Consider the following 12,877-nt stretch of genomic DNA (forward strand, 5'->3'; position numbering starts at 1 on the left):
CTCATCATTTGATCATAGTTTTGATAAAAGACCGCTACTTGAACATTATGTGAATTGACGATCCGACCGTTGGATCATCACTAAACTTTAATAATTTATTGTACATAATGTTTGAGGATATTAGAAACTTACGGATTGGGAATCTGATGTACAAATCTTCCCAAATTGGATTTGTAAGTTCGTAAAATAAAACGTTGACCGCCACTTAAATTGGTAATTGGTGGACCGCCACTTAAATTGGTAATTGGTGGACCGCCTTAAATTGGTAATTGGTGTACCGCCACTTGAATTGATAATTCCATAAACACTTTTAAATTGATTTATGAACTTGATGCCATGTCATATATATAATATATTTATATATTATAAATATTATGAGATGGTTGAGTTTTAGATTGCATTATGGCATATCCATATGCATATTACCTACATATAATTGTTGTGAATGCTTTGAAGTACTAAGGTGAACACGGGACACGCAGGTAAGTTCAGGTGAGTTTTTGGTGTTATTTGAAATGATTGAGTGATGGCATGACTATATGTATGTTTTATGCAACTCCGACATTGTCGTACAAGTTGCAATAATAGGCAACTCCGACACTATCATACAGGTTACAATAATAGGCAACTCTGACCTTGTCGTACAGGTTGCCTATGAGTCGTACAGGTTGCATTAGGTCCTCTGTCAGCACAAATTGAGGAACACCGGATTTTATTATGCTATTGCTTATATGTAGTGATTTGGAATATTTATGGATTTACTGTTGTTTTGCAATTCATTTCTTACTATGTCGTAGTATGACTTTTTGGAAACCATACGGGTTTTACAACGAGGGGTTATAACGTTTTCAAAATGTATTTATTAAAACTTCATTTTCAAGCCCACTCACCCTAGTTTCTTTTTGCCCCTCCAGGTTTTAATAGGTGAGCTTTCTTATCGACGAGGATTTGTGGCAAATCTTGGTATTGAAGATTACCTTCGATTGTATGATTCTCAATCCACTCTACTGTACTTTACTTATGTTCTGACGTCACGGTGAAATGGGTTCATTCCCGCTCACAGTGCACTCTTGTATTTAGGCACTTTTAGGTTTAAATTTACTCACATTTTCCACATCACTACACTTTATAGCTTCGTCACCTTCCAGGTGTCGGCTAGCATAGCTCGATTCAGAGTCCTAATGGACATTCTAAGTCGGGGTGTGTTATAAATGTTCTCGTTCATTAATCAAAACCACTATCGTTTCTTGTAAAAACAAAAATTTAAGTTTGTGATTCTTACTAATATATATAATTCCATACTAATACAAGTGTGTGTGTGTGTGTGTGTGTTTGGGGGGGGGGGGGGGGGGGGGTGCCTTTATGCAAAGAGATCCCCCATTTTTTTCAAAAAATGGGGATTAGGTGCGGGGCTCACCCCAAATTGACCTTCAACAATCCGAACCACCTATTTTGTAAGTCTCGATTCATAGATTATCCTTGCAAAAATTCAATTCAATCCGAAATCATTTGCCTATTTAATTATCAAGATAAAATTTCATTGTTTCTTATATAATAAAGTATTCGTTAATTTCTTTGAACCCAATTAGTTGTCTTAAACATTTTTTATTTAGCTAATATTTTGCAATGATGATATATGAGGTGCAACTTGAAAAATAGACGGTTCGAATCGTTAAAGTTCGATGTGCGATTATATAAATCCTAGGTATATTGAGTTTAGAATTACTCATTATTTTAGTTATTCTTTCCTATTAGACTTTGTATTTATTTGGGTAACAAGTTTTAGTTTCCTCATAGTTTACTATAAATAAAGGCACTGACATAAGGGAAATACATCATATGATTTCCCTACGCCTTATTTCTCTCCATTATCTCTCTTGCCGCACCCTCTCTCTAGTCTCTCCTTTAGAAAATTGGCCCCAACACTTTGACTCCTTACATTATGCAAAAGCAGAGAGCTTGGGCTTGTTTGGAAAGTGTTTATAAATGACTAAAAGCGTTTTTATATAAAATCACTTCAAGTGCTTTTAGAACCAATCCTTAATAAAAATGCAAATTAATCCTGGAAAAGCACTTCAAGTGATTTTGAAACCCGATAACAATTTCTTTAAAAACAGTTTCAATCATTTAAAGACACTTCTCAAACAAGCCATTTGACTCGAAACCAAATAGTTGAAGATGAATATCGTATCAACTAGGACAATTCACCACTTACGATCATTACCGAGTGTATTATTCTTCATAAAACACGTGCATTATGTTACCCTTACATATCTATCCTCCTTTTTTTTTCTTGGTTATCTATTTCACCATATTTATAAATGAAAACCACGTTTTCCTTGTTTGGAATGAAAGCCGCGTTGTTTGGTAGGGAAATGAAAACCGTGTCGGTAAGCTGTTTTTTTTTTTTTTTTTTGGTCAAAAGATAGAATTTTGTTGAATTAAATTCGAATCGTTATATAAGTATCTTCTGTTAGAATATTAAAAAGAAACGCAGTACTTAACTTATTCCAACCAAATCTCTAACCATGCTTAACAACATACACCGCAATCAAATGAGTTGTACGATTACAATGACGAGGGGTAAAGCAACCAAATGACTTTGTAATCTATGGGGCAAAAAGTGAATCTAAAAGTGACAAAAGCATAGGATATGACTAAGGTAATGTTTATGATATTGATAAATCTTTCACAATATATTGAGACAATTTGATAACAAAGCATATTACATTAGTGTGTATTCCGCAAAGCTTACCTCTTTTATTCAAAGAAAAATAATTTTGTCAAACTCTCCAAATAATTTTCCTTCAAGAGCAAGCAACTTGAGACAAGAGTGGCTTAAAAGAAAAGTCGGATTCCCAAGAGAAGTTAAAACCAAAACTTGCATGCGCATAAATTGGTTTTTTGTTGTTGATCAAACACACATCACCAGATTGCCTTAAGATTGAAGGATCGATGGGTATTGCAGATACAAATCCATCGCAACTTAGATTGACATTAAGCTAAGAACAGTGGTAGTCATTAATGATTGTTACGTTCCACGTTGCATCAATAATCTTTCCAGTTGGCCGGTGTTTAATTTTAAGAGTTTTTACAAGGAAAGGGATCCTCTCCGGATTCCTTCTACCTAATACTCTTCATCAAACAATCTGAACCCTTGAAATTTGATCCAATGACTAAAGTTATTATAACTTTTAAAGTGGGCCCGTGTTTTTAGCCGTTGGATCAAATTTTAAGGGTCCAGATTGTTTGATGAGGATGATTGAGTGGAAGGTATCCAGGGAGGATCCCTTTCCTTTTTACAGTGCAAGGTTTACAATATCCTGCAATATATTATCAATTATGTAAAGTTGGTAAAAAAAAATGCATAATGCATAAATTATATGGAATTACACTACCAATTAACAAGGTAAATACAATCATGCAGGGAAAGAATCACTAGAGATATAAATAACTATAAACTAAATCTATCTAGAATTTTCACAATCACAATCAGATAATATTTATAATACTCCCCCATGAGTATGTAAATACTCAAGTGGATTCAACATCAAGTTCAACAAAGTTGAGTAGGTTGATTTGTCGGCACTGATCTGGGAACACACCAGTCTCAAACGAGGGAACTTGCATATAGAAATAAGTTTCACAAAACCCGGCTATGGTAAAAGCCAATATCGGATAAAAACTCATAACCTAAGTAAAAAAGTGAGTTAATGCAAAGCCAATTTAAACGTCTACGGAACGTAAACAAGGATATGACCAGCTCATGATTGATGCCTTGTCAATACCCCATTAGGTAGCAAAAACTCGAAGGAAAAAATGCTCATAATCGTAGGGAAAAAAGTATGTTAAGATCAAGTAAGTATATTTTGGGATACTCCCCTGAATTTGACATAAATTCAAAGAGAGCTAACAATATTACAACTCATAAAGTTTACGCATACCACACTTATATTGGTACTTCTCACACATTCACTCTCAATTTTTAGTCGTCGGATTAAATGTATTGAAAAAGTTGAATGACAAAACATGAACAAGAGTGCGTGTGAGGTAAAAATAAATGTGTGAATAACATTATCCTTTCTTATAAGACATATCTAACCTAGGCTCTTTAAGGGATCTGCTTAGCACCAGGTCTTCTCCAAGACTCCTCAAGGGGCTACTTTAGGACAAAATTGGTATCCAATAAATCTCGTCACCTAACGTCTTTCAGCGTCTAGCCTCTCTCACTATTAGTATAACAAAAGATCTGGAAAGCTAGATTTTAGGGGCTAAATACTTGTCATAAATTTTGAAACAGATCTGGAAAATTGATGAAAGACCAAGACTATATGGTCTTGTTTGTTGGGTTAGATGGGAAGACAGATAATCCATTCTGTTGTGGATTCATAAGACCATCATGTTTAGTCTTGTCAATCTTACATTTTGACACAATAAACAACAGATTATTTTAATTGATCACAACCTATCACATCCATCCAGTCAACCCAACGGGGCCTAAAAGTAGTAGACTGGTTGTTTAGAACCAGTAAATACACCACGGTAGATAAAGTACCCTACCCAATTATTAGACTTGAATGGAAGTTGTTGCCCAACAATGCAGTACTGGATATTTCGGTTTCGGAAACGATTTCCGGGTTTTTTTTTTTTTTTTTTTGTGTTTCTTTTCTTGCACTCTTTTTCTTTTTTTTCTTTTTTTTTTTTTTTCGTTGTTGAAACTTTTTTTGACAAACAATGAAGTTAGGCTATTAAATTGCTAGTTATTAGAGGGAGGGGATTGGTAGAGATCGAACACGCACTAAAGTGCATAAGTATGTTTGCTTTCCGTCACTATAGTAAAGCATCATTTGCGTAATCATTGGATTGAATATATATATCAAAGAAAAATCAATGCACAGAAACAGTGCAAATGAAGACGAGAAAGAGAATTTGTTGAGATTTTCACCCCTAGCTTATTTGGTTTGGGTAAACCCTTGATCCATTGTGTTTTAAAAAGGAGTCGTTCCTCTTTGCAGACAATCAAAGTTTGTCATGCGTTCAAAATGTTTTCCTTTTGCAATTTGCAGATAAAGAGGAACAACTCGAGTTAAGCGGGTTCTAGGACAAAGAACAGCATTAGGCAAATGACATCTATCTTCACTCACTTTAAACCTTACAAGATATTGTACATTATAACGGCTCCAAGAGCTTTTTCTATAAAGAATGGGACTTTTAACCAACCCCACATAAGTGGATCAAAACAACAGCAAGACAAAGAATTACAAAGGGCCACCAACATAAAACTGACATCGCCCACAAACCCTAAAAAATCAAAGATTTCAAAACCGTAAAAATCATGGAACGCGGTCACGATGGTGACATCCCTCCTTGCGTACTTACAGGGGTATGATGCTTCTTTTGTAGCTTCCCTCTCAAGTGTCTGATCTTGGCATCCACTCTCGCCGTGAACCCTATCTTGGTTTCTTGTCTTGCCTTCGACGCCTCCCTCTTCCACATGCGCTGATCCTCGACATCCTTCTTGTAGTATTTGATTTCTTGGATGATATGATGGTCCATTGGATTGAAACTTCTTTGGAAGGCTAAGTGGACAATGTAGGGGAGATTACAAGCGATTGTTACTAAGAGGGTGGCTGACCAAAATAAAGGGGCAGGACCAAGAGCTTCGACTAGAATTTGATAGGCATTCTTACTCCAAGTTGGAGTCAGCATGCCGTAAATTAAGAGAAATAGGTACCACATTGCAATACTTCCCCACACAAAGAGATGCTGTATCCACGTAAAGTGGCTCATTGTGAGAGCAATCTGGCAGTTCACAGCCCACACGATGCAACTGAACATAGTGGTACCCATAGCAGCCATATCAGCCGTCTGGCCATTAGCACGGAAGGCCTGGTCATAGAAGATGATAATGTTGAGGAAGTAGATTATGAGAGAGCAGTATACACCATTGCCCATCCACCCCAGTATCCTGTACCAATCGAAGAACAAATTTCTAGGTCCTTGTTGGTACAATGCTGGGAACTGCAAAACACAAAGTTTTAAATGACACTGCAAGGCTATCACAAAACATGGTTTATGTATTTACAAGGGCAATGTTAGCAAGACTAACCTGTAAGCAGACCTCGGACGAAACATCTTGTTCAAAAACTCCAAGTGAAATGACAGGCAATGAGGTTAGAATGACATTGAATGATAACATGTACCAGTCATCATATATCGATTGCCCAGAGAAACCCGTGAATGCCTCGAAGTAGAAGAGGGTGAGACCAAATGCAATATTTTTGTAGAAGAAATAGCAGACCTGAATGCAAAACATCCCCATTAATAGGTAGAAGGCTTAAAAAATAATAAAATTTAAAAAAATAAAATAAAAAACACCACATGCATTTAAAGATATTACCATCTGAGCAATCCTCTTATAGCACCAATGGCCGTGGACTACCAAAAGTCTCTCCAAATACCGAAACTGGGAAATAGCAAAGTCACTAGCCATCACAGCCTGCAGGCAATTACCAAGTCTTGTGAGATTTAAAAGCCAAAAAAGAACACGCACCGAATTCACAAGACACTTAAGAAATTTGAGGTTTGGAACTTTGGACTGATGATTATGCCCCTGAATGTGCATGCGACCATTTTTAACGGATAATCAACAGGCATCCATCATGTCAAGGACTAATTTAAAGCACTCAAAAAATTTAGGAGGCAAAGTGAGTCATCTCGAAATTCAAACACCAAAGTGGAACACAGGTCAAATTTAAGAGACGTCATCATATCAAAAATTGAAATTGATAATGTGTATGCTACTATGCATATCGATTGAAAAAGAGACAAAACTGTTGCAAGCAAAAGACATTATAAGACAGAGTCAGTCGGAAAGGATACCAACCTGCATACCTTCGACCCCACTGATTCCAACACCAATATCAGCTTCTTGAATCATTCCAACATCATTTGCACCATCCCCAATTGCTAACGTCGTTTTTCCAGTTCCTTGTTTGACTAACCTTGTTACCTAGTGTAGGAAAAAATTGAGCATATAAAGAAACAGCATGACGATACCCACATTCATAAGGATATCTCAGTCATTTGACAATTCAAATGGAAAATGAAATTTAACTGGAAATAGAATAAATTGCAAAAAAGGTATAAAAACTTACCAATGCCTTCTGCTTGGGGGAGACACGGCAGCATATGACTGATGCACAGTCAACAGCTAATCCCAAGAATAGATGCTTCATATCATCCTCCAAAGCATAGGTTAAAGTTTTTCCATCAATTATTAAAGCAAATGCCGCATGTGGATCTTTTTCCAACTTGATCATTTGTGAGGCATTGGTGATTTGATTCAAAATGTTATCTTTCACCGCCTGCTCATTAGTGAAAAGACACAAAGTCTAACATTATATAAATTAATCTCCTGAAAATAAATCCATGTTCATTTTCTCAATTAAATATATACCTCTTTGCTATCTTGTCCCAACGTGTCTAAATTTGCGGTTGATATACAGATCTGCTTCATGCCCTGTCGGAGCAAACTACATGCAAATCTGAACAGGAAAAAAACCCCAAAGAAAAGAAAAGATATCATTACATTTGTCTAGAGGAGCATCACAACAGTTACAATGAGCAATAGTTCCTCCTAAGATCAAGAAAACAGGTGCTTTCGGCTTAATTGGTTAGAGACAAACCCTATGTTGATTGCAGTTTCCATCTTGTCCCCTGTCAAAACCCAGATCTTGAGACCAGCTTGTGCGAGATTGTCTATGCACTGGGGCACCTAAAGAAAAGAAAATGAAAAAAGAAACTAAGTAGCAGCAGATCAGTAAGCCAACATCAAATTACGTCTAGAACCAACAATTTATGTACCCCTTTTTGCAATTTGTCCTCTACAGCTGTAGCACCAACAAGGATCAAGTCTCTTTCCATCTTATCTGCTAGTCGCTCAAGCATTCCATCCCTATCAGCCCCAATAGATGTTTTTGCTTTCTGAAACTCATTACTCCAAGCAGAGTACTCGGACTCCTCAAGCTTTCTATAAGCAAGTGCCAATGTACGCAACCCAGCTTCTCCATATTCATTCAAATGCTTAGTAGTAGCTTCCTCATACATTCTTCCATTCTTTGAAAGTCGATCGAAAATTATGCTGCATAAGCCAAGTAAAGGTATGATGCGAGAGAGAGAGAGAGAGAGTTGAAGGAGAGACGAGATGAAATAAGAATCAAACAACTGCTTGAAGCATCAAACAGTTCACTCGGTTAATTATAGTTAATTATAGTTAATTATATTTGGCCTGAATGAAACCCCAATTAAACATTTAAAACTAAACAACAAATGAAAGCTGACTGAAGACGCTGCATAATGCTCAAGTTGAAGCGCATATGAATTCTGACTGAAGACAGCAGCCGCACTACATTATGTTATCAATTGCCCAAAAGAATTAAAGAAAAGTTGTGAGCCTAACCTGTCAGCACCTTTGCACATCAGTAAAAGCTGTCCATCTTCATCTCGCACAATTACAGACATACGCTTCCTTTTGCTAGTGAATTCCAATAAATTTAAGATTTTGTACTCCCTGTAAGTTTCCCAAGAAACAACAAAGATGTTAAGGCAAAAGTAGAAACTTAAATGCAATGCTGTAGTAATATAAATCATTCACTCACCTTTCCACTGGTCGTCCTGAATGATGATACCTTTCGCGGACAAACACACCTGATGGACTTCTTTTACAAAACTCAAATCCTAACTCTCTTGCTGCAACAAGAAAAGCTGCTTCATCCGGTGACTCTGCTTCATATGTATAACTGCCAGTCTCTTCATTTACCTCTGGAATTGCAGTGTGGCAAACTGCTAATATCCGTAAAAATAATGAAATCACATCAGGGCTGGACTCATTCAACCAATTTCCTCCCATGAGGCGGCTGTCCTCAAAGCTAAACCCCTTTATGGCAGGTTTCCGATCCTTATCTTCATTGGACGTAACAACAGTCTCTAGCTCAATTTCCGATCCTATTCCATTCTCCCATGATACATGCGCATTATGTTTTCGCATGGGAAAATTGGCAAGCTCATCATCACGGTCTTCAAGGTCACTAGCCATCTGTTTTGCTGCTGCAAGTTCAACTTCACTGGAACGAACGCCATATGCAGTACCAGCAATGGAACACTTCAGAAAGTCCATCTGGTTGCAGGTTAATGTGCCAGTTTTATCAGAGAGGATCGTGTCTACCTGGCCTAACTCCTCATTCAAATTTGATGTCCGTGCTTCAGCAGGCTTCCCAGTCTCTTCATCATACATGAGTAAGTCTTGGTTAATAAAGCTTGCTTGCAAAACCTTCACAACCTCAATTGAAACATAGAGAGAGATAGGTATTAGATATCCATAAAGGATGAGAGCGGTGACCAAATGAATAAGGCCAGACAAGGCAGGCTTTTTTGGGCTATACATATCCGTTGTATTATCAGGTCGTAAATACCACGAGTCTGGCATGCTGAATTTTATCTTCACAGCAAAGCCTATTGAGCTGATCATTGAAATCCCTAAAAGGAGGGTGAAAAGAATATAGATAATGTGATCCATTTTCCTTTCTATTCCGCTCCTTTTTGAAGGGGACTTCGTTGAATTCTGCATGACTTTGCTATCATGACCCGTAAATATCACCACCCCATATACATATGCTGTATTCCTGAGCTTCGAATCTCTCAAGAGTATCTGATTGGGCTCAAGAGGATACACCTGCCGATCGTACTCAAGATTACCTACGAATGAGTAAAGATTGGGGTTTGGATCTTCACATTGAATTGTTGCCGTCAAATCCTTGAAAGCGCCATCATCCTCCATTGGCGAGGTTACTTCCAAACATCTCTTTACCTTCAAATTTGTTTCACCATCTAAGTTCATAGTCTCAACATAACAAATCCCATCCTCATAACTTGATGACCAAAGAAGCAAATCTGCAGGAAAGAATTGATCCTTTTCCACTTTCACAACATCTCCAACCCGAATTTTATGCCATGGCCTAAAATCAAAAACACCATCTCCTTTATGAACGATAACTTTACGTCGATTAACCTTCATATCCTGCAAGAACCTATTCCAATCTTCCATCGCTTCCTTTGCCATACTAAGACCAACAACAAATACCAGAGGAGCAATCATACTCACTGGAGAGAAAGGTGAAACAGGTGTGAGTGAAAGAATTGCAGCTAAAAGGAAATACACATTGGCAACCCGTCTGAACTGCTCAAAGAGTGCTTTGGGCAAGAACGTGATAACGTTATACTTGGTGGTTGATATATAATTTGAACGGTATTTATAAGGCTTCTTTTGATGGAAATGAGGTTGGTTGCAATATACAGTTCTTGTGAACCCAGCTCCTTGGATTGGGCGAGGCGCCTCTGTCTCATCGGCTTTAGGCTTACGGCAGAATGTGTAAAGGTTGCTCTGGCGAAGCTTCGCCCTTATCTTTCCTCCTGCCATTTCTATGGATCCCCGCCAAAGCCAACTATACTTGGCACATATTCATTACAAAAAGGACCCGAATCTCTGTCTTTGCTCTACGATTAGCGACACCCTTGTCTCCAGTTTCTCCTTACAGATGCCTAATAAACACAAACCCCGATGAAAATTAGCTCTCAGCAACTAAAATTCACAAAATCCAGAACATAACATCCTTAACATATTTCAGACACCAAGCAATTAATCAAACATCACGCATTAATGTTTCCAAAAAAACTAAACTCATTTCTTAAAAGAGCTCCTATTCAAAGCTACAATCAAATGCCTTACATACTAAGATTTCTAACTTTTCCAACCTTTCAGATTTGAGAAATTCACAGTAAAAATTAAATCATAATCATTTTCTATACCTTTCTAAACGTGAAAATTTACGTGAAAATTGATAAAATAATTGATATAAGAAACCACAACAAACCCAATGATACGTTCAACTCAAAAACCAAATAATTCAAGAAATTCAACAAAAATAATTCAAAAAGGATCAAAACCCAAGCTGAGAATCGGACAACGTCCAGCTCAAACGTTGGAACAATCATTAACAAAAGCACAGATTCCTCGTACAAAAACCTTACAATCCTCCAAAACAATGCAACGCATCCGTAAAAAACGAGAAAAACAAGTCGACCCAGAAGAGAAAAACAAATCTTTTCCCCAAAAAGCACATTAATTCAAACAAAACACGCACAAAAACACAATGGGTACCTGCCATCAGGGGACCTGGCCCATCCTCAAGGCAAATTTAGAATACCCATTTTGCAGAAAAGGGAAAGAGCGAACTTTGAGCTGCAGATCAAGGAGGAAGACAAAGTCTAGAGAGAGAGAGACAGGGAGAGGGGGGAGGGAACAGAAAGAAAAGAAGGAATTAAGCTTCCGCTTTCTCTTTCTCTCTCTGCCCGTCGTGAAGTCCAAACCAAGGCCAGGAATTTACGGGCCCTCCCTTTTCTATTTATATATACATTAAATTAAATTTCTTCGGGAAAAAAAAAAAAAAAAAAAAGCAAAGATATTAGATTAAATATGTGTATTTATATCATTTCAATTTTATACAATTTCCTGGGGTTTTTTGGGGGAGGGCTGGACATATAGAACTGGAACCTGGTCCGAACCGGGTCTGAACTGCGATGTACCGAAGGATTTGTTATGTATTGGGTTTTTTTCTCGATTTTGGTAGAAATCAAACCGAATTATATTAAATAGGAAACAATATCGATCCTCATTTTCTTAATCGTTTCATGCTAAATCGTAGTTTTTTATTTAATTTTATGTTTTTAATTACACATGTTAAACATCCATTGGTTGCTTGGGAGGTTGGGTGGTGTTTCATTTGTGTATTCATTGAAATCGAATGAGTCATTTCCTCTTTGTCTCTTTTTGCTGAACTATAGTAAGCCAACACCCAAATCAGATCACTCAATGACTAATGACGAACGAAAAAATACAATATTTCACCCTCTTCCAAGCGTCTCCTCCTCCCTCCTCCACCCTTGTTCCTCACCTCCTCCCACCTCAATCCATTGTTTGCAGTTCGAAGTTTGAACTTTGAAAGTTCAAAGGATTGAGCTCCTCGCCCCGGCGTCCACTCCTAAGCTTCTCACAACCTCAAAATTACAAATTGTAAGCCTAATGGATTGCTATTGAGGTTCTTGTGCTAGCTTTATATTTTGAGGTTATAATTTTTTGGGATGCAATTGTAAATTTGTAATGTTTAATTAATGAGATCCTTTTTTTTACTTGAAATTTCTAGTATTTGAAACTGGATTTTGCTGGTGTGCATTGTATGTGGTGGTTTGAAGTAAATTGAATATCTTTAGAATCCAAGGTGTGTTTTGTAAGTGCAACCCAAAATTGAAACCCTTCCTTTTGTATTGAAATTGAACCAGTACCAAACGGTTCGGTACACACCTCCATACATACCGAACTGTATCAATTTTTTTTCAATTTCAATTTCACTTCATACTGTTCCTAACCGAACCATGTCTTCTATATATATATATATATATATATATATATTTTTTTTAATATTTATTGATTGATTGTCATGACCTGTCCAATTTTATATCGCTGGTCTTTGTTTGAGCAGCCACCAAATGAGAACGGTTTGGTCTTTTGAACTTCAATTTTAAGGTTTTACCGAATTATAAAAGCTTCACCCTCCAGCACAGCGGGACCCACTTTGTCCTACATGGCATGTCTACAACTCCAGTTCTTTTGTCCCGGTAGTGTCATCCTCATTGGTCAATTGGTTACTGTGGTTTTTTTTTCATTTTTTTTTTTTTTTTTTTTTTTTTTTTTAACATACATATCAATACTAGAGGGTTAGAATTTGTCGGACGTCACAAAATTGATCGGTTCTAACTAGGT

The 12,877-nt window shown here is 37.1% G+C and overlaps 1 protein-coding gene across 3 annotated transcripts; it reads right to left on the bottom strand.

Moving 5' to 3' along the window:
• Positions 1–5,115: 5,115 nt before the first annotated feature.
• Positions 5,116–11,440, bottom strand: LOC137739088 (putative phospholipid-transporting ATPase 4). Of its 3 annotated transcripts, none has more exons than XM_068478576.2 (11): positions 11,219–11,440; positions 8,661–10,599; positions 8,462–8,572; positions 7,867–8,143; positions 7,689–7,777; positions 7,460–7,547; positions 7,158–7,367; positions 6,887–7,012; positions 6,401–6,499; positions 6,110–6,301; positions 5,116–6,021 (listed from the first exon to the last, which is right to left on the bottom strand). In XM_068478576.2, exons 2-11 carry the CDS (start codon positions 10,475–10,477, stop codon positions 5,347–5,349), a joined length of 3,684 nt encoding a protein of 1,227 aa, XP_068334677.2. In that variant the 5' UTR covers positions 10,478–10,599; positions 11,219–11,440; the 3' UTR covers positions 5,116–5,346. The 3 variants fall into 3 exon arrangements, with proteins under 3 accessions (XP_068334677.2, XP_068334675.2, XP_068334676.2); XM_068478574.2 differs by having other exon boundaries at positions 7,158–7,394; XM_068478575.2 differs by having other exon boundaries at positions 7,158–7,394; positions 11,223–11,358.
• Positions 11,441–12,877: the final 1,437 nt, after the last annotated feature.

The sequence above is a fragment of the Pyrus communis genome, chromosome 9 (assembly GCF_041283825.1).
Source record: "Pyrus communis isolate YQ-2024b chromosome 9, ASM4128382v1, whole genome shotgun sequence".
NCBI lineage: Eukaryota > Viridiplantae > Streptophyta > Magnoliopsida > Rosales > Rosaceae > Pyrus > Pyrus communis.

Bases quoted from the DNA above. Each gene is read 5' to 3' on its own strand.
- LOC137739088 (XM_068478574.2), bottom strand. From the start codon at position 10,477: ATGGCAGGAGGAAAGATAAGGGCGAAGCTTCGCCAGAGCAACCTTTAC. The intron at 8,144-8,461 runs GTTAGGCTCACA...TGGCTTATGCAG, and splicing joins ATGTGCAAAGGTGCTGACAG to CATAATTTTCGATCGACTTT. The intron at 7,395-7,459 runs GTATATATTTAA...ATATAATGTTAG, and splicing joins TGGGACAAGATAGCAAAGAG to ACTTTGTGTCTTTTCACTAA.